At 36.1% G+C, this 20,231-nt stretch overlaps 2 protein-coding genes across 4 annotated transcripts in view; one reads left to right on the top strand and one right to left on the bottom strand.

Annotated features, from left to right (window-relative positions):
* The window catches only part of LOC136037121 (rab-like protein 6), a 79,200-nt gene extending 68,785 nt beyond the window's left edge, over window positions 1-10,415 (top strand). For all 3 annotated transcript variants that reach the window (XM_065719603.1, XM_065719604.1, XM_065719606.1), the window contains 3 exons: window positions 1,818-2,174; window positions 7,396-7,507; window positions 10,119-10,415. In XM_065719603.1, the coding sequence (XP_065575675.1) occupies window positions 1,818-2,174; window positions 7,396-7,507; window positions 10,119-10,214 (565 nt within the window). In that variant the 3' untranslated portion in view covers window positions 10,215-10,415. The remainder of the gene's footprint in view (window positions 1-1,817; window positions 2,175-7,395; window positions 7,508-10,118) is intronic.
* Window positions 10,416-16,556: 6,141 nt separating this feature from the next.
* Window positions 16,557-19,069, bottom strand: LOC136036776 (uncharacterized). Its single transcript, XM_065719102.1, has 2 exons — window positions 18,895-19,069; window positions 16,557-16,801 (listed from the first exon to the last, which is right to left on the bottom strand). The coding sequence occupies exons 1-2, from the start codon at window positions 19,067-19,069 to the stop codon at window positions 16,557-16,559; spliced, it is 420 nt and encodes a 139-aa protein (XP_065575174.1).
* Between the last annotated feature and the right edge of the window lie 1,162 nt (window positions 19,070-20,231).

The following is a 20,231-nucleotide window of genomic DNA, read 5'->3' as shown; positions in this document are numbered from 1 at the left end:
TCCCAAACTGATCAATTGGGCACACTGGGATTTGAACCCACGTACTCTCAGACAAAGGATCCTGAATCCAGCGCACCGATTTACTCGGCCAGGACGGCAATATAATTTTTTTGTAATATAGGACTTTTATATAAATTGAATCGAACGGGATTAAAATTTATATTAAGTGACCTATGGGCATTGAATGATTAATGCAAAAGTTGGGCTAGTGACAAATCTAGAAAACCTTAGGTATATGGGCAATATTTTCTTACGTGGTATGAAAAAATTCATTCTGAAAGTAAATATCAAAAGTTACTTTTACGCAAAACAGCGTAAACTTGAATAAAACTTGTTGCAATTTTAGAAATAACAACGTAGACTATGCTAGGTTTTATATTTTGAATAAAATTAATGAATAGAACCAGTTTTCAAACTGGTCGCTGTGCTCATTATGAAATCAAACGAAGCAAGAAGACTTTCTCTGAGTTCTGGCTAAACATCCCTTTCTGAAGCTAAGACTATTGGCTAATGTCTTCTGTCGTGCTGAAATTGTTTTGTTCTTTGACAGATTGCAGCTTATAAAATCAATTTTTGTTCAAAGTTTTGGTTCGACATATTGCTAAAAGAATTAGACTAATAACTTATCGCAGTATCCTCGCAATGTTCACTCATATCTTCAGCAATCTTTTGTTTTGTTCCTTCACTGTCGATGAAATGCCGTAGTTGTCAGCCCTTCATAAGTTTAAAAAGACTTTTACGCCAGAAAAATTTTCTTCTAAAAAAAAGTAGAAAAAAAGATGAATAATGTTCCTTAATGACGGGGTTTAATTGCGCTGTGTTCTTAAAACAAACTTTGCTCTGTATTTCCAGACACCTAATCACTGTTGTGAGTTTTTCGATGCGATATGTATACAAGCTATTACTTTATTATTGTGCATCAAAAGAGGAAACTTATCAACTATTTTCTGTTAAGTTAACGGTAAAAACAATTTGACTCTATTTTTATCTTAGAATGATTGCGACATAAGCAAACACTTTACTAACTTACAGAACTGTGTAATTATGGTGCATTGTTATTTATAATCCCGTACATGAAGACAAATTTCCCTACCATAAGATGTTTCAGAAGAAATAAAATAAAAGGCAGACCAATTAGCACAAGTATTTATTTCCTCTTCCTTGAGGATGAACAAACTTTGTATTCATCTTTCCAAGTTACTCTTTGCTGAAGAGGTTTAATCTCCAAATAGTGAAACTTTGAACCCTGCTAGCGACTGGGCTGGAAAATTCATCTGCGTAAAATTTTTTAATTAACGTCTCTTGCCAAACTTCATGCAAATGTACAGAAGGTAGGTGAAGCTTAGAAGTGTTGGACGCCTCAGATAATTTATCTACTCTGTTCTCTTGGACCAGAATTACTTGCCCCACAAGTTTAAAGTGGATTGGAGGCTGGAGAAGAGATATGTGCCGATGAAAGTCACTATTCTTATGTACCAGTTCAATTCTATATTTTATTTAACTTAATTCTTTTAGATCGTTTAAGTTGAATATCAATGCGATTGTGTTTTATTCTTCTTCTCCTCTTTTTTTCCTACAGCTCTGTTGTATTTTTGTGACTCATTACTTTACTGTTTCAAGAATATAGTAAAATAAAATAAGTAGTTAATGCCCATTAGTGAAACAGCATGGATTTTTTTTTGTCCTTGTTTAAGTTGGAAGAATAGAAATAAGAAAACCTATTCAAAAAGCTATAAGCATAGTTTTCTTTTGCTTTTAGTACTCATTAAATTATATGCCTAACTACCTATCTGTAATTAAAGGTCATATTATTCTAGCGAAGGAGCAGAAACTAGAAAGCCTGCGATATTGGCATTTCGTGATGACATTGATGATGATGACCTAAACATTCATTCTAAAACTGCAACAGAAGCATGCAGTAAATCAGACAGTGATGAAGAACTGAATCGACCAGCCATGGAGAAACCCTTGTCTACTCCTGATGCTGCTTCAGGAGCCAATTCCCTGAAGCTGTCCATGTTTTTCGACACGACCGACGGTCCTCATCTCAGCAATCCCCTTAAATCTGCCTCAGATGATTTAGAGGAATTTCTCGGTAGTCCAGAAAGATCGGTTGGAACTGAAGCTGTGCAATCCAGCTTTTCTGGAAACAGTGCTTCGTTTGCAGCAGAACCGTATGTATTCCCACCTTTCATACGTGAGCATTCAGTCTTTCAAAACGTATCTCCTTTCAGCATTATCTTTCGAAAGGTCTCTCCAGAGACCCTCGTAAAAAAGTGCAGCAAAATACTAAAATGCAACGACTCACAACGACTAGGCATGAGTACTCAGATATTTATTGCACCCTTTCCTGTAAAAACCCTCAAACATTCCGTGACCTCTTACTCCATGTCCTTTGCCTACATATTCTTTTTTAAAAGACTTATTGGTCACAGTTGCCGATTTAAAGAAAACAAATAATTTTACATAGAACTTGATCCATATGTATATCAAATTGGTGAATACTCTTTTTTGCATTCTGTCTATACGGGAATATACCTTCGACCCTTTTTATTATTACTTTGACAAAATTTGTTTATACAGCATAGGGAAATTAGTTTTCCAATTGGTTTATTCGTTCCAATAGCTTTTTAATGAAAATGGGGCTCAAGGAAACCACACATAGGACTATTGAGTCTAGAAAATTACATCTGAAAAACTGCATGACTCCGCTTGAGTATTTTGCAATGTTAAGTGTTAACCTGACAAACAGTCAGCACCGTAGATAAATAGAAAATTTTTACTTTAATGCAGCTATAAAAAAAAGCTTTGGTAACTTTCAAATGTGTTTATATGTGTGATTAATCAGAGTCTAGATGGGTCTGCAGGTAGTCTCGTTCATCTGTAGTCTGTTTTGGCCAAAGCATAAATTTTTTCATATTAAATATTAAACTTCATATTAAATAAAAAAACAAGTTTTTTTTAACTGAAAGTAAGGAGCGACATTAAAACCTAAAACGAACAGAAATTATTCCGTATATGAAAGGGGCTGTTCCCGCCTCAACGCCCCTCTCTTTATGCTAAAGTTTGACTCTTTTTTTTAACTCTACTTTTTAAAAAAGTAAGAAACTTTAGCGTAAAGAGCGGGGCGTTGAAAAGTTCATTTGCAACTTTGTATTAATTAGGTAGTGTTTAATATATTATGTAGAACTTGCAGTTTTTTTCGTTTATATAAATATTTCTTGAGCTTCGCTTCAAATACTAGGAGCTACCTTTATCTGTTCGTTATGAAAAAGGACATATATTGCTTAATTTTGCCAACTTTTAACTTAATTCGCTTATCACAACCTCATTAATGCAAACTGCTAAGAGTTGGATATCCTGTGTAATCCGCTTAAAATGCTATTTTGTATTTTAATTCAATATAGAAGCACAAAGGGTGAACTTTTAAAACTAGAGCCAAAACTGATGGAATGGTGAGCAAAATTAGAAATTGAAAAAAAATGTAAAATGCGCCAAAAAAGTACAAAGAGTATAAAAAGAAATCGCTCAAATTTCTAAAGATTTAGCAGTAATGCCAGGATTGAGAAAATTTAGTGACAGGGTCAAGATTTAGATTAGACAGCAGTATTTTGCCAAACCTCAGGATAAGGTCACCCAAACGGGTTTCCAAACTTTGGAGTTTAAGGGTTGCTAGGGTATCGTGGTAGGAAATGTCTCTATTACTCAGGATGATCCTGGTTGCCCGTTTTTGGACTGACTCCAGTTCCTGCATTATATTGGCTGTTCTTAATACTGACGGGCCCCAGACGGGACGGGCGTATTCAAGTATGGGGTGTACGTAGCACAGGTATGCCCGTAGAAGACTGTGGGCGTTGCAGCCGAAGCGACGCATTTTTGAAAGGGTTTGCAGAGATGCGTTTGCTTTACAGATCATACTATTAAAATGGGTAATAAACGTGCAATCACGTGAGAAAATGACACCTAGTATTTTTACCTCACTCACAACAGGGAAATGAACATTAGGGGGGGGGGACGAAGTCTCTATTTAGTGGGTTCAGTCTAAGTATTTTTGGCTTAACAGAGTTAATAGTCAATTTCGTATCAGAGCATAGTGAACTTAATAGATTGAAAGTGATTTAGGGAATTGTTTGGTGGGGACATTGCCATGTAGAAGATAGGGGAGTAAGAGCGACAAATCGTCGACAAATTTGTATTTGTCGGCATGTTCTATCAGCAAGTAGTTGATGATGGCAAAAAACGTTATTCCTGCCAGTTTCGTCCCTTGTGGGGCACCACAGGTTATTTTACTCCACTCTGAGTCACAGTCCTCTTCGTGTAAAGTAAATACTTTTTGCTGTCTTTCAGAGAGAAACCCGAGCACTATGGCTAGTGTTTGGCGTTTAGCACCCATTCGTTTGAGGTTTTGGCAGGCCACTACGTGTGATAGAAGATCAAAAGCTTTGCGAAAGTCGATGACTGCTAGGTTGACGAAACAGGGTTGCTTTTCAAGCCATTTCAGGATCTGATCGTACATCTTCAGGATCAGAATCGTTCATCTTGTGGCGGCTACTAGAGCAAGTAAGAGTGCTTGCTCTAGTAGCCGCCGCAAGATGAACGATTCTGTCACTTTTGCTAGGCATGGCGTTAGGGAGATTGGTCTTAAATCGTCACACGACTTAGATGGGCTCACTTTGGGAATTGCATGGATGTGGGCCTTTTTCCACGATATAGAGAAGGTCCCAGATGCAAAGCACTGGTTTATAATAACCAAGAGTGGTAGGGCAAGGAACAAAGCTAATTCACGTGTGAGCTTTGCAGGGATTTTGCCTGGGAAAGGAGAGACGTTTGTCTCTACTTTCCTGATTTCACTATACACCTCAAATTCACTGAGCACTATTGTGCCTTCGTTGGGACAATCACCAAGTAGGAGGCTTTCTCCTGGGGGGTAACGGCTGAAAAAGTGGTACAAATGGAGGTAAGAAATGCATTAACGTCACTAGACCCTAGTATTCGCCTATTATCGTCAAAAATCTTGACACTACTTTTCAAAACATTTCCACCCATCGCTTTGACCGAGCGATGCCACTTTGCAGGTTCAATGTTGAGCAAGGGGTCATCTTTTTCTCGACCATACTTGCGTTTTGTATTTCTGAGCATGTTAACTATTAGGATTCTTTTGGTCGCTTTTCCTTTCCGCTCGAGTAAAGTCGGCTGCGTTCACCAATCAGGGTCTTAATAGTGGGTGTAATCCATGACTTGTCGTATTCACTTTTAACCATAGTCCTAGTTGAAAATATCTCGAGGTACTTGGAGTACAATTTTTCACTGCACACACCCTTTGCTCAAGAGAATCGTCCGTTGAAACCTCCGGGAAGTCATATTTGGCAATCCAGCGGCCATATTCACGGATTGCAGAGTCAGTTATTGGTCTAGTCAAACAGTTCGTGGTAACGAACTGTAGTAAGGAGCGACCCGGCTCAATAGAAACCAAAGCTCTAAAAAATGGAATTTTGATACCAATAGCTACCTCAAAAGAATCGCATTTTAATGCTGATTTCAAATATATAAGTTTCATCAAGTTTAGTCTGACGCACCAAAAGTTACGAGCCTGAGAAAATCTGTGTTATTTTAGAAAATAGGGGGAAACACCCCCTAAAAGTCATAGAATCTTAACGAAAATTACACCATCAGATTCAGCGTATCAGAGAACCCTACTGTAGAAGTTTCAAGCTCCTATCTACAAAAATATGGAATTTTGTATTTTTTGCCAGAAGGCAGATCTCGGATGCGTGTTTATTTGTTTGTTTTTTTTTGTTTTTTTTTTTCTTTTTTCTTTTTCCCAGGGGTGATCGTATCGACCCAGTTGTCCTAGAATGTTGCTAGAGGGCTCATTCTAACGGAAATGAAAAGTTCTAGTGACCTTTTTAAGTGACCAAAAAAATTGGAGGGCACCTAGGCCCCCTCCCACGCAAATTATTTTTCCCGAAGTCAACGGATCAAAATTCTGAGATAGCCATTTTATTCAGCGTAGTCGAAAAACCTTATAACTATGTTTTTGGGGACGACTTACTCCTCCACAGTCCCTGTGGGAGGGGCTACAAGTTACAAACTTTGACCAGTGCTTACATATAGTAATGGTTATTGGGAAGTTTACAGGTGTTTTCTTGAGGATTTTTTGGTTGGGGGGAGGGGTTGAAAAGAGGGGGATATTCTGGGGGAACTTTCCATCGAGGAATTTGTCATGGGGGAAGAAAATTTCCATGAAGGGAGCGCAGGATTTCCTAGCATTATTTAAAAAAAAAACAATGAAAAAATAAATATGAAAAAGTTTTTTTCAGCTGGAAGTAAGGAGCAGCATTAAAACTTAAACGAAAAGAAATTATTACCCATATGAGGGGCTCACCTCCTCCTAATACCTCGCTCTTTACGCTAAAGTATTTTTAGTAATGTCAACTACTTATTCTACGGATTTTGTGATTCAGGGGTCATTCTTAATGAATTGGGCCAAAATTTAAGATTTAGTGTAGAGAGAGGTACTGACGAGGGGGTGAACCCTCTCATATGTGTAATAAAAACATGAGAATAAAAAATTCTTTACGTAAGCTAGTTTATAAGTTACGTATATCTTTTACTAATAAAAAGATTCGTAAAAAATTAAAAGTTCTAGTTGCCTTTTTTATTAACCAAAACTTGGAGGGCAACTAGGCTTCCTCCCCCGCTCTTTTTTCCCAAAATCATTCGATCAAAATTATGAGAAAGCCATTTAGCCAAAAAAAAAAAAAAAAAAATGCAAATTTCGTTTTAATTATTTCTCTGCGGAGAGCCAAAATCAAAAGATGCATTGATTAAAAAATGTTCAGAAATTAAATAAAAAAAAACAAGTTTTTTCAACTGAAAGTAAGGAGCGACATTAAAACTTAAAACGAACAGAAATTACTTCGTATATGAAAGGGGCTGCTTCCTCATCAACGCCCTGCTCTTTACGCTAAAGTTTGACTCTTTCTCTCTACTCTTCTTTTTAAAACAGTAAAAACTTTAGCGTAAAGAGCGGGGCGTTGATGAGGAAGCAGCCCCTTTCATATACGAAGTAATAGTGATCAGAGAGAGAGCTTGGGTTTTTTCACAAAACTTTTGGATTTGAGAAATAGGGCGTAGTGATCAGACAAGCCGACTGGTCCAAGCGATGTTAAGGGATGGTATAGGTCCTCAGTGTTTGTAAGAATCAGACCGAGGGTACTGCCAGACGAGTGAGTAGGAATATACACAATCTGATTAAGAGAAATACTAGAGGCTAGCCAAGCTTTCGTTGTCTTGTTATATACAGATGCCATTATCACGCATGAAAATCGTAGCTGTGTGACCCCGAGGCTCTGCTGTGTAGGGCATACTTCATTTTCAATTTATTTATTTCAGGTTTGTTGAAGATGCCCCCCATGAAAATGTCGAAGGAAAGTCAGAAAAATCAAAGAAAAAAAAGAAGAAAAATAAAAGAGATAAAAAAAATGGTGTTGATTCTGATGAAGAGGTAACTAAGGATATTTTGATATATTACTATTCTCGTCCTCAGACAGCATTAAGTTTGGCCATGTATTTGTACAAGACTTAATACGTTCGTTCTAGGCATAAATGAGAATAATAATGGAGCAATAACAATTGTTGCTCAAGGAGTGACAAAGGACAATAACAATATTTATTAGATATCTAGGTATATTTAGATTTCTTATTCCAATGAGCAGCACATGCAACTATATCTCACGAGTGTTAAATATGCATGCTCTTGTGTTACCTTTGTAGAGGCGTTATTGTTATTGTTAGAGTTGCGTAATTAGAGAACTTTAGAAATAAGTTATGTGTTTATAATAATATAGATACAAGTCGTGTGTAAAATAAGTCTTGTGCACGAAGTTATCATCATTGATTACTTGATTAGGCTGCATCCGCATTGATTTTTTCTTACATCCATAAAGACTTTGCTTTTTACTAGGGCTAATGGTCATCCGTAAAAAGGCTCTTTAATTGAACTCTAAATTCATATTGTACGGTTCATTTTCAGATAAAGAAAAGTGCAGATCTTGCTTCTTACTTTCAATGTAATTGAAAGTTTAAAATATAATAAACTTCAAAAACAAAAAATTTCGTGGAAAAAAATGAAATCAGGATTTGCGGTGTTATTTCCTAAAATTTTGTGATACGCAAATTTTATCTAGAATGTCGGAAGAGATAGTATGAAGTTCTATCACTACTCAAAGCTATTTTTTATTTTAAAAAAGTTAAGCTTCAAAGCTCGGTTATTTTACTCTGACAAAATATAGGGTATTCGCAGAATCACAACTTCAAAAAAGAAGAATCACAGAAAGAATTTTGTTTGTGAAAACGCAAAGTAAGCTCCAGTTTTTAGAATCGGCTACCTATGTTTGAGAAATAGTTCCACCTTATCTAGAAAAAAAAATAGTTACTGCTAGGGTGTCTAGGAAATCGATGCACAATGACAAAATTAGAAAGTTTTTTTCATCGTTCACTTTCAGGTATAAAAGAGTAAATGAATCTTGCTTACTTTTCATGTCATTAAACGTTTAAAATATAATAAATATGAAAATCAAATTTTATAGAAAAATCGAAACTTCTGTGTTTTGAAATAAGGATTTACCGTTATTTCCAAAAAATTTAGGAGAGATATGGTTTTGCTTAGGTTTCCGAAGAAATAATCTGACGTTCTATCACTATTTATAGCTATTTCGTTTTCAAAAAGTTTAGCCTCAACATTGACGTTTTTTAGACGAAATGTAGAAAATTCGCGAGATTCAAACTTCAAAACAGAAAAAGTAACGGAGGCAATTTTATTCTTGGAAAAGCAACGCCAGCTTCATTTCTAATATAATCAATCTATGTCTTTTCGTGTTGGAAAAACAAATTCAACCTCGTCTAGCAAAAAAGCTACCTGTAAGATATTTAAAAAACTTGATGCATAAGGACAACTTCGGAAACTATTTCTAAGCAAAAGAAGTAATATTGTATATAAGGAATGTCATGTATTCTTCCGCACTTTTCATATTATTACTCGATTAAAATAAAAAAAAAGGGCACCAAATCGAAAATCTCAGAAAACAGTCCGAAAATCGGAATAATTTTTCCAGAATTATTTCCAGGAAATAAAGAGGAGGTACGGGATTTAGTTTTCTAGTCTTCACAGAGATAATTTAGTCTTCTCAGGGGTGCGACACAAAATTGTTCTGAAAAAGTTACTTTCCCAGCTAGAATAGTTTGAGTTGACACGATGTACAACATTGGGAAATTTTTTTTTTCGGCAAACCAACTGGAAGTTTTAAAAAATTCACTGGAACTTTTCTGTTTCATTTCTCGACTCTTGTTCCCAAGAAACCACTTCGTAGATAGAGACCGCAGATCTCAAGGGAAAAACAGCTGCAAAAGCAGTAGCAGTTTTTTTTTCAGCTCAAACATAAACCAAGTTTTTCAGCAAAAATAAGGGGGGACAAGTAACTACCGTTTTGGGGGTTGCTTTTCGTTTATTTTATTTTTTTTTAATTATAAAATATTCCTGTTCCTCTAATAATGTTTTATACATAAATCTAAGCTTTGTAAGTTTGTATATATCGAATCAGCTTAAAAACTAAATGTTTTCAATCTAAATATTGTCAAATTTGCGTCTTATAAGAACTTTAGCTACTATTAAGGGTCTTACCTTTAATTTTGAACAGTTTGATTGAGCAGTTTGATTTTCAACTTGAAAAGTTTTCAGCTTAAAAAATGAAAAAAAAAATCTCTACCATAGAATTAATTATATTTTAAGATAATTTTTCTAATTTTATTTAATTTTCTGATAGCGAAAAAACTACTGCCGTCTGATTTTCAAAATTCTAGAATTTGAAGTTTTCAAGTTGTTTCCATTTCAATGGTTTTTGATGATGGTTTTCTGGTAATTCTTAAGAATCATTTGTAAGATTGGAGTTTCAATACGATATTTAGCTATTGCTGATTTTGTTTCTTTCTCTGCTCGGTATTCTTTTTAGAGACTAAATATTTTGTATTAATGCTCTATTTTACTTAATCATTTTTCCTGAAAATTGTTTACGACTTTAACACACTATGTCTTCTGTTATCACTAATTTTTTTTTCAGGCTAACGGTAAAACTAAGTCTAAGAGTAAGCATAGAAAGCCAAAAGCAGATGAAGAAAATATCGTTCTACGACATGCAGACTATGAAGAGTTGTGATTTCCTTGTCTTTTTTTTTTTTTTTTTTGGTTTATCGAGTCTGTATTTTGAATGTATGCAGTTATATGCGTTTGGATTTTTCTATATCTTATCTTGTTCCAAAGATATTTTTGTTAATGTGGTTATCGTGTTTGTGAGGGCAATGATTGTTTTAACCTCTGTTTATGTTCCTTTTATATACCATAAAAAGGTGAAAATATGCATCAATAATCTTCTTCACATTTATTAATCCTTGACTCAAAGTTTACAGAAATTAAAAGGAATGAGGATATATTCTCTAACTCCAGGAGTTGAATTGACACAGAGTAACAGTTTCTGAACCATGATAGATTTTTTTTCAGGTTAACAATTTTACAACAACTGAAAACCCTAAAATCATAAATGAAATTCGGTGTTGAAATAGAATGTTTACTTTAATTTTCGATTTTTTTTTTCAATTCTAAAAGTTCTTTGAAAGTTCTAAGTGAGAATTGTTGGTTTCTGGAAAACGCTCTTCATTTAGATCAGATTAAATGTGTGACGTATGTTTACAACTGTGGCTTTTCCTGATAACTTTCAATTAAACTTGGATTGTAGCTGAAAACCCAGATCATGACAAAGAGAAAGGAATTTCAATAGTATAAACATTTGTCAGTGTTGAATTCAACGAAGCATCCCATATGACAAGCCCCAAGCCATTCTTTTTGTTCCAGTGGTACATTATCTGCTCGCATTGTAGCTAATAATTACCATACTTTTCTAGAACCTTGAAAGTACCGACTATTTGTCTCAAAAATACTAACTTAGTTACTTTTGACGGGAACTAGATGCTGTTCCGTCTTACCCGGCATCCGTAATTTCACCAGCAGAAGTCTTCCCTAAGGCACGATTATGCACAACAGCTTCAACATGGTAGGGTCAATCTCTGTTCCAGAGCCGACCGAAGAGGTGGAAGAGGTGGTTCTGATCACCTGTCGACCACAAAATCTTTCTTTTGCCCTCCAGGGCAATGTTTCAAACTCTTGAGTGACCATGCTTTAATAGTGGACTAGGACATTCATCAGGGATATTCGCGCCTTAGACAATTGCCAAGCCACACAAGCTGTCGTCTCTTTACAGTTTCCAGGGCAGATATGGCTATTTACAGCTGTAAAAGATTTCCTTGTTTGATACTCGTTCTCAGTGGTAGACGGGCAGAATGCGACGGTGGCCGCCCTGAATATTTTTATTTCAAAAATACCCAGTCATTGATAATTACTGTAATACATTTATTTGAAATACGTACTTAAATACTTTTCATGCTTTTGGAGACCATATTTAATTAAATTCATAAGAAGTATTTAACATAACTGCTTCAATACTTTTTTTGTCCATTAAAAAAAAAGAAATTCTGATTCTTTAGAAAAAAAAGATTTAAATTGTATTCGGCCGCTGAACTAGTGGCAATCAGTTAAGGAAATTGTCTATTGCAGGAATAATAACATCAGTGAAAATACCATACAAGCCTAAAAGTTCCACCGCTCACTACCTGTGACGAAAGATTATTAAGTAATTATTTTCGTTTGAGATTGAGCAACAAATTTTCTACATTTGATAACAAAATAAGCTAAAGGAGCAGATATAATTTAAGAAAGGGTTGTATTTAACAGAATACTTAGATTTGTGCTATATCCAATGACCAAATTTGCGATTTCCAGTTCATTTCTAATTTTTACTGCGTATTAAATACTATAGACGCTTTAGACTTTTGTTTTCACCCCCCCCCCGCTTTTTATTTATCGTTTGTACTACAAAGTAGTGTTTGTGTTAAAAGTGCATTTAAGTTAACATAAAATAGATTGTCTTATTCGTGATTGCATTATTCACAAAGTTTATTAAGTCCACTAACTAATGAAACTAACAATTTAACTTCCTTAGCAATACCCCAATTTTAATAAGGTATTACATTGGTTGGTTCCATCGCAATTAAGCTCTTGTGAAACTGAACCCTCGTGCACTGGACCCCTGTTACAACTGAAACTCCGCTTTAATCCAACGCTTGTGTAAATGAATCCTCAAGCAACTCCGTCCTATTTAAACTAAACCCTCATCGAACTCAAACCATATGCAACTGAACCCTTGTGCAACCTTTTTAACTCTGAAAAAGGGCACTAGAACTTCTGATTAACAATCCAATAACCCCCCTCCGAAGTTTATACGACCACTCCTTCTACAAAACCTTACATGCCCCCGGGGCATAACTTACAACCCTTGCCCTAAGGGCTTTGAGGGCTGTCATCCTCAAAGACAGAATTTCTGGACCCTTCATTCACGATGAACAAAAAGGCTGTCTCAAAGTTTCGATTAGATGTGTTTGGGGAATGAATGGCGTCAGAGTGGGGGCTGGTTGCCATTCAAGCACTTTTGACTTTTAGTAATGCACTAAAACTTAGATTACCAATCCAATAAGTCCCTTCCGAAGTTGATATGATCACCCTATCTATAACTTAGATCCCTTGCCCTAAGGGCTGTGGGGTGGGGGTGCCATCCTCAAAACATAATTTTCAGACTTTTCAAACACGGCAAAATGGCTACATCAAAATTTTTACTGGATGTGTTCAGGGAAATGATTGGTATGAGGAGGGGGACTGGTTGCCCTCCAGTCACTTCTGACTATTAAAAAGGGCACTAACTCTCTCAATTTCCCATCGAATGAACTTTTTTTGAAGCTAACGACGACTCTTTCTATACACAGTGCCCCGGTCTAAGACCAAAAAATGAACCATAGCAAATAATAGATAAATAACACATTGTGCCCACATCACTCATTACTTAGGCAGTGTTATTGTGCTGCCTATGATCAGAGACATTCTGAAAGGCATAGTGGTTGTAACCGTGGCTTTAACCTAGTAAAAGCAAAAACATTCTTTAGTAAAAAAAAAGACCTGAAATCATAAAAACGGTGTTAAACCGTATGAAATGGTGTCAAAGTACGGTAGCTGCAATATTGCAAAAGTAAGAACGTCCCATACTAATAAAAAGGGTCCGAAAACGTGATCGAATTGCAAGGTACACAAGTTTACAGATGGCTTCTTCTTCGTCTAAGCTGGATTAATATGAAGACACTTTCACATAATATCATCACCAGGATCAGATTTCAGGCCCTGGAGTGTTTTGCTATAGATAGGTTAAATAGTAGTATCCCTACACAGGTACTAGCACAGCCCTATCGCAATATACTATTGGAGTTACCAATCCGACGTGTCTCCTTAATACGTGTAATCAGTGCACCTGGTATGTTAGAGCAAAAAGAAGTTGCCAACCCCTCGGGTATGGTATGTCGATAATCTAGTCTTTTCGTTGAGACAACAGTTTCCGGGAACAAGCATTTGATTGCCAAGCATATTTTCGTAGCACTTTGACAGCCTTTTATCGTAAAATCATATCTCTATGTTCTATTGGAGCTACCCTGACCATCTGACGAGTATTACGTTATGATATTGTCCATGACTCTTGGTATAAAAAAAAGAAAACTGGTTCAACTTATTATCAATAGTAGAAGTGAGCTTGAAGTGACAAGATGTCCAGTAAAAGAAGTTTTGATATGGTTTCTAATATACAATTGGAAGAGTATCGTAATCTATATTTTTTTTTGTCGTTCTGGTTGCTATGCCCGTCAGATTAAAAAAAACCTCACTACTGGGGTTGTCCCTTCTTCAATACCTCGCCATTTACACTAAAGTTCAAATTTTTCACATTGAGAGGATAGTTTCTAGATGTGAACTTTGGAAGCAAATTTTAGATGGGGGGAGGGGAATTTGGCCAAAATTAATATTCAAATTCTGTTTTGTTGTTTCAAGAACGGTGAACCGAATTCGGACAGCCATTAATTGAAAAACGCTCAAAAATTAAATAAAAAAAAAGTCTTTTGATTAAAAGTAAGGAGCGACATTAAAACAAACGGAAATTATTCCGTATATAAAAGTGGTTGTCCCCTTCTCAACGCTCACTCTTTTTTCAAAATTTTAACTTTTTTTCAAAACTCTACTTTTTTAAAATAGCCTAATAAAAAGCTTTAATGCAAAGAGAGGAGCGTTGAAGAGGCGATAATCCCTTTCATTTACGGAAGGCTAAATATACCCGGTTTTGTTATCAAGTTTTGTAATAAATAAATATCGACGCTTTTCCATTTCAACTAACTGGGCTTAATAAATATCCTCACACTGGGCCAGTTTTAATTGCGTGGAATATCTTTTTCCCCATGGGACGGAAAACAAAGTTAAAAATAAATCAGGACTGAAATTTCTGAAGTATTTTGTAAGAGGGAGTGCAGATTCGTATTTTTAACTTACATTTCACAATTTTTTCTTTGGTTTCAATCTGAGTTCTTACCTAAGAGTATGGATTACTCACAAGAGTAGAAACTGGCGTTAGTGTCGATAAAAAACACTGCTTTTCGTTGTTATATGACGTGTTTCAATAACGTTTCACTTGTAAAATTTGCAAGATAATTAATAATTACGTGACAGGACTTCTAAAGTTTTAAGTGTTTGAGATTAATTTGTGTGTCTTCACCACAAAGCAGCCTAATCTTCAACTGACAGCTAGCTCTTCCAATCTGAATGATGATCATAACCTTTTAAAAATTAATATTCTGAGAGACAAATAGCCTATTGTATAACCATACTAGAGAATGAATTTCGGTGTCTGGCACTCTGTTACTGTGGACGAGAATACATATTATTGCGTAATAATCTTGTGATTGTAAAATGCTATATTAATAGTATCCGAGAATAGAGTATTAACGTCTGGGTATTCGTATAATTGCGTAATAACCACGTCAATGAGAAAATTCGGTGTCTGACTTTCGGCTGAACTGTCGATAAATTAAAATACGCAGCGCCACACATAGCATACTTTTTAAATTGATAATCTATTGGTTCAGCCAAAATGGAAGATTCTATGGGGGATGGATGTCAACCCTTTGACAAATGGAAAACAAGTGCATAGGCTTATATATAAAGGTACTATCCCATCTTCCTCTAAAGACAAATATTTTTGCCATATAGTTGGGTAATTTGGTCGATCCTATAGTAATAATCAAATTTGTCAACTAGTTGACAAGAAAATTTGCCGTAGAAAACTATTCCTTTCCCAGCTAGTTGACAAGTAATTTTTCCCCAGCAATACTTTCTTTCCAACTAACTAGAAACAAACATTGCCCCAGAAACACTTCTGTTAACCATGTAGTTAGCATGTAACTTTTCCCCAGAAAAATTCTGGGGAAACGTGCACAAGAGGCTAACAGCAAATCAATACAAAACTTATTTAAAAGACATTACAGATAAAGCTGAACATCAACAGCTTAAAATAATGCAACAATTAATCAAAGAAGCCGAAAAATTAATCAAAGAAGCCGGTTTAGTTACATAAAGGCAAATACATGAAAACATGATTGAAAGGAGCGTAAGATATTTATCGAAATTGAATATTTTAAGCCGAAATTTCAGTAGCGGGACTTTGAGTTTTAATCATCCACATATTAATGTGGAAACTATGGTTTCTTGTAGGCAAATCCAAGCAAGGCACACTGGATACAGGGATCCAGCTAGAGTTTCAAGCTTGGAGGAGGAACTTAAAGAAATGTTGAAAAAATCGTCCAGTATGCCGACAAATGCAAACACAGAAGCTAAATTTACAAGGTAAATAGGTAAGTTTTCCAAGGTAATGACACGCGGCAGAAAGACTTTGGAATTTTCCTCCCTACCTTACGACTCTCCCTCTTAGGTGCACCCTTGATTGGATGTCATGCTTTTATATTATTGAATCTTGGATCTTTCGCCCATGCAAATGAGCATTCACTGAACAGAAATGTATGGTTCACTGTTTTCTTTTTATCTCTTTTGGTTGGACAAATATTCTTTAAAATAAACTTTAACTTCATTTGACTCTCCTCGGCGATTCTCTCTATGGTCAGACTTAGCTGGTGGCTCTGCCTCCAAGGACTAGACAAGAAAAAAATACCTTAACAAATCCAGTGCCCTCTTCTGAACAAGTTGTGCATAAAAAAATGTTGATCGATAACCAATATTGTTCCTGAGATCCGATAATGACACTGACACTCATATTGGCCCAATAATATCGGTCGGGCCCTAATCAGGAGAGATTCTTCTGTCTTTGCAGTGCTGATAACCACCGTGTCATCCGTAAATAATGTAACGCTTTATTCCGGATACTTTTAGTCATATCTCTAACACTAAAACAACAATTATGGATACAATAAAGCATATCAATAATAAACAAAAGGGAGAAAATTTGGCCTGTAACAGATCCCTGTGGGACACTACACCTGACTGGGCGCATTCAAGATTTCAAACAATTTATCTAAACAAACTGGTACTGGTTACTATGGAAATTCTGTATAAGATCAAGAGCTTTACCGCGGATGACATACACCTCACATTTTTCCAAGAGCAGACCGTGGTCAACTGTGTCAAAAGCCTTCATTAGGTCTAGATATACTACACCTACCTTAAATCCTTTGTCTAAAGCCATATTAATAATACTTGTCAGAAATATCAATGCATCCTCCGTCTTCCTATTCTTCCTGAATCCAAAACTGATTAATACTAAAAAAATTAAACTTATCAAGAAATTTGGTTACTGAGAACTAAAACATTTTTCAATAAGACGAGAAATAACTGGCAAAACTGATATTGGGTGATAATTACCAAGATCATTTCTGTCACCACCTTAATAAACTGTCACTCTTGCGTATTTTAAACAATCTGTAAACTTATCCTGTTGGAAAAAATCGTTAAGTAATGACGTTAGAATGCTAGATGTAGATGAACTATTTTTTCATGGCATCCCTCTTTGTCCACAGTAATTCTCTTTAGATGCAATGATAGATCATTAGGGAGCGGTAAAGTGGATTCAAAAGGTGGATCTTCTGGAAATGGGGAAATCGCATCGGCTATTTTTGAACATGCTGAAATAAATGATTTTGAAACTCATTACAAATTGTAAAACCGTCTGCAGCTGTGGCCTCATTTACTGTCACTTCAGATGGTAGTATATTAGGACTCTAACATTTAATACTACATATTATTGGTCAGGTCTTCAATTAGTTTCCTTCAGCTTCCTCAAATTTCATTCTAGAACACTTTTTTAACCTCATAAAAAAGATTATTTAAATCATTACAAAAAACAAAGTACTTTTCTTTGTTTCCATCCGTTGGTTTTAAAGCTTCTAGCTTAAACAATCCATCTTTCAAACTTATTCTCCGAAGAAGATCTAGCTGCCTTTTCACATTCTTAACAGCACCCACTTCCTTAGTCTTTTCCAATAATTTACCAGAAAAAAGTGCAGATTTGCCGTTTGCATCATTTTCCTCTCCAAGCAGGGGCATCCAATCAACTTGAACCAAATTATTATTTAGTTTTAGGAGGGCATTTTGATCAAAAACTACAACCCTTTTACTCAAGTCAGAAATTACTCCCTTGCGAGTAAATACCTCAAATACACCATAAACATGCATATGTTCTTGGTGGAAAGGGGGGATGGGAGACTCCAGCGTCATCAAGCTGGAGGACCTTTTAAAAGGCTTGTGCAAGAGCATCTCTCTTTTCCTAGCCTGACTAGATCATTGTCCCAAAATGAAGCAAAATGAAGCGATCACTGATGAAAGGATAGCTTTCGACACTAAAGGAATCTGAATGATCAGTTGGCTGAGATGATCCATTAGGGCCAATATAAGTGTCGAATTCAGGCCACAATCTGTTCAAAACCATACGTAAGACCCAGGTCTCGGAGAGCTACGTCTTCCACATTAGTTGTACGACTTTTCAGCCAGTGATCATGATGAATGTTAAAGTCTCCTTGGATTATCATATCTGATTTAGGGAACTTCTGCTTCACAAATTCCAAGCAATCCCCAGATGTTCGGTGATTTTCATCTTTGGTGGGATATAGACTGTACCAATAAGAAACTATTTGTTACTTATTTTACCTTCACCCAAAGGACCTCCTTATCGCTAGGAATTGAAAGTGACGAAAATGGGTTGTCATTTTTAGAGTGCTTAGCAACACCACCTCACCCAAAAGTTGAGCTTCTCTGTTTTTGCAATCCAGCCTTAGCAGAGAATAGCCAGGAATGTCGACCTCACTATCAATGACGCGATAATATAGGTTGGTCTTAGATACACACATGATAGTGGGGGATACCTCATTCATCCTATGCTGAAGGTGATCCAACTTGGATTGGAGACCTCGTACATTTCAGTGGGTAACAGCAAACATATCCGTAAGAATTGTCATGGGACACGCAATTGGTCATCTACTGAAAGGAAGTCCGATCCGAGGCTGTTTTTTCGGTTGGAAAAATAGGCAAACACCGATTGAATGGGCCCAAACAGTGGACAAAAGAACTCCTAAGACAGACTTTGCCTCATCAGTTAAGGAGCGGTCATCAGACCTCATACTTAACCTCAGCAAGGATGGTGGAGATCCCAATAGGGGCAGGAGTTTGCAACTTGTGGTACCTACCACTCTCAAGCTCTGCGGGCAGGACCGCCAACCCTTGAGGTGTTTTCCGAAGCATACCACTACTTACTCCACATGCAGAGGCCGTTTTCCAAGTGTGGATCTTCCACCCTTGCGCAGTTGTCCTTCTGGAGAGGATCCTCCTACAATGGTATCCTTAAGGAACTTATTTTTCACTTGTATATCTGCCTGTGTTATTAGATTTATTTGCTGTATCTGTTAGTAAACTGTCGATGGAAGCAGTAACGTTTGCTGGCGATTTCTTTTTCATCAATTCGTCTCTATATTTCTTGGTGATATTATCTGCAAACGCCCTTTTTATTTTGTCTGCCATTTCACTGTTTCTAACCATATTATATTTTTACAGAGGTGGTAGTTCCGGCATGTAGATAAAATATGGTTTATGATATTGGCAGAAGAGTACGCCTGTCTTCTTTTTACTTTCTGTTGAATTATATTACTCGAAAGATAGTGAAAGGATTTATCAACGGGTAACATTTTACCATAAGCAGTTGTAAGAAGCTTGCCCTCGCCATAAACTGTTAGTTTTAGACTTACATTTTCTTTTTGTGTCATTTTCACTGGAAATTTTGCCTGTCATATCCACTTTTACAAAAGTTAAATTTGTTGGCACTCCAAAGAAATTCAATCTCTCATTGTCATGACAAAGCATGCATGTGTTTGCGATGATGTCGCTATTAGCACTTATTTCATAGTTCAAGTATTTTTCTTTGTTAGCATTCATTGCTATAATGACTATGATGTACACACACTTTCTCAAAGTATTTCATACTTACTGCACATACTTACATACTTACTGCAATAGTTTTTTGCATTGTTAGTGCAACCATGTATTATGTCGACTGCGAAGCCTAAATTCGGCCCTTTGAGGGCTTGTAATAGAGATCTTTTTGGAATAAATATCTTAATACTCATTTTGGGCTCACCTGTGATTGTTCCACCAAGTACAAAGACAGCCAAACTTCAATATAGCATCAGGCTGGAATGTCAATCAGATTACGACAAGAACTAGAAGCAGAGTTACCGAAACGGAATGACGTTTTTTTTAGAGCTTCTTTTTTACTGCCATGTGATTTTTCTGTTTGGATAGGTACCAAGTAGTCCAGGAAAAGGAACAAGTAAAGGAGTAATCGTAAAACGTATGTTATTCCGTTTGTCGTGTTTCGTTAAATATTCATTGGTATACAGCGTTTAAAGTTTAAGATAAAAATCTGAATTTTGAAAAAAAAATGTTAGCATTATCATAATTCTGGGTTATTAAAATGATGCACCTGATCCGAGACTAATGAATCAACTTATAGAAATGCCTTTTCCTTTTTTTAATTTACTGCTGCAGGATAAAAAGGACCAAGAAGTCTCTTTGGCTCAAGAAGGACTTCAGTTTAAAAAAAAATGATAACTTTGTTCCTGAGTTACAGAAAATAATTCTTGTATGTCCAAATAGACAAGACATCCCTCTTGGCTCTCAGCAATGGCTCTTGTAGTAATTTACT

Source organism: Artemia franciscana, chromosome 16 (assembly GCF_032884065.1).
Source record: "Artemia franciscana chromosome 16, ASM3288406v1, whole genome shotgun sequence".
NCBI lineage: Eukaryota > Metazoa > Arthropoda > Branchiopoda > Anostraca > Artemiidae > Artemia > Artemia franciscana.
The sequence above is the reverse complement of the archived record's forward strand: the minus strand, read 5'-3'. Positions and strand labels throughout refer to the sequence as shown.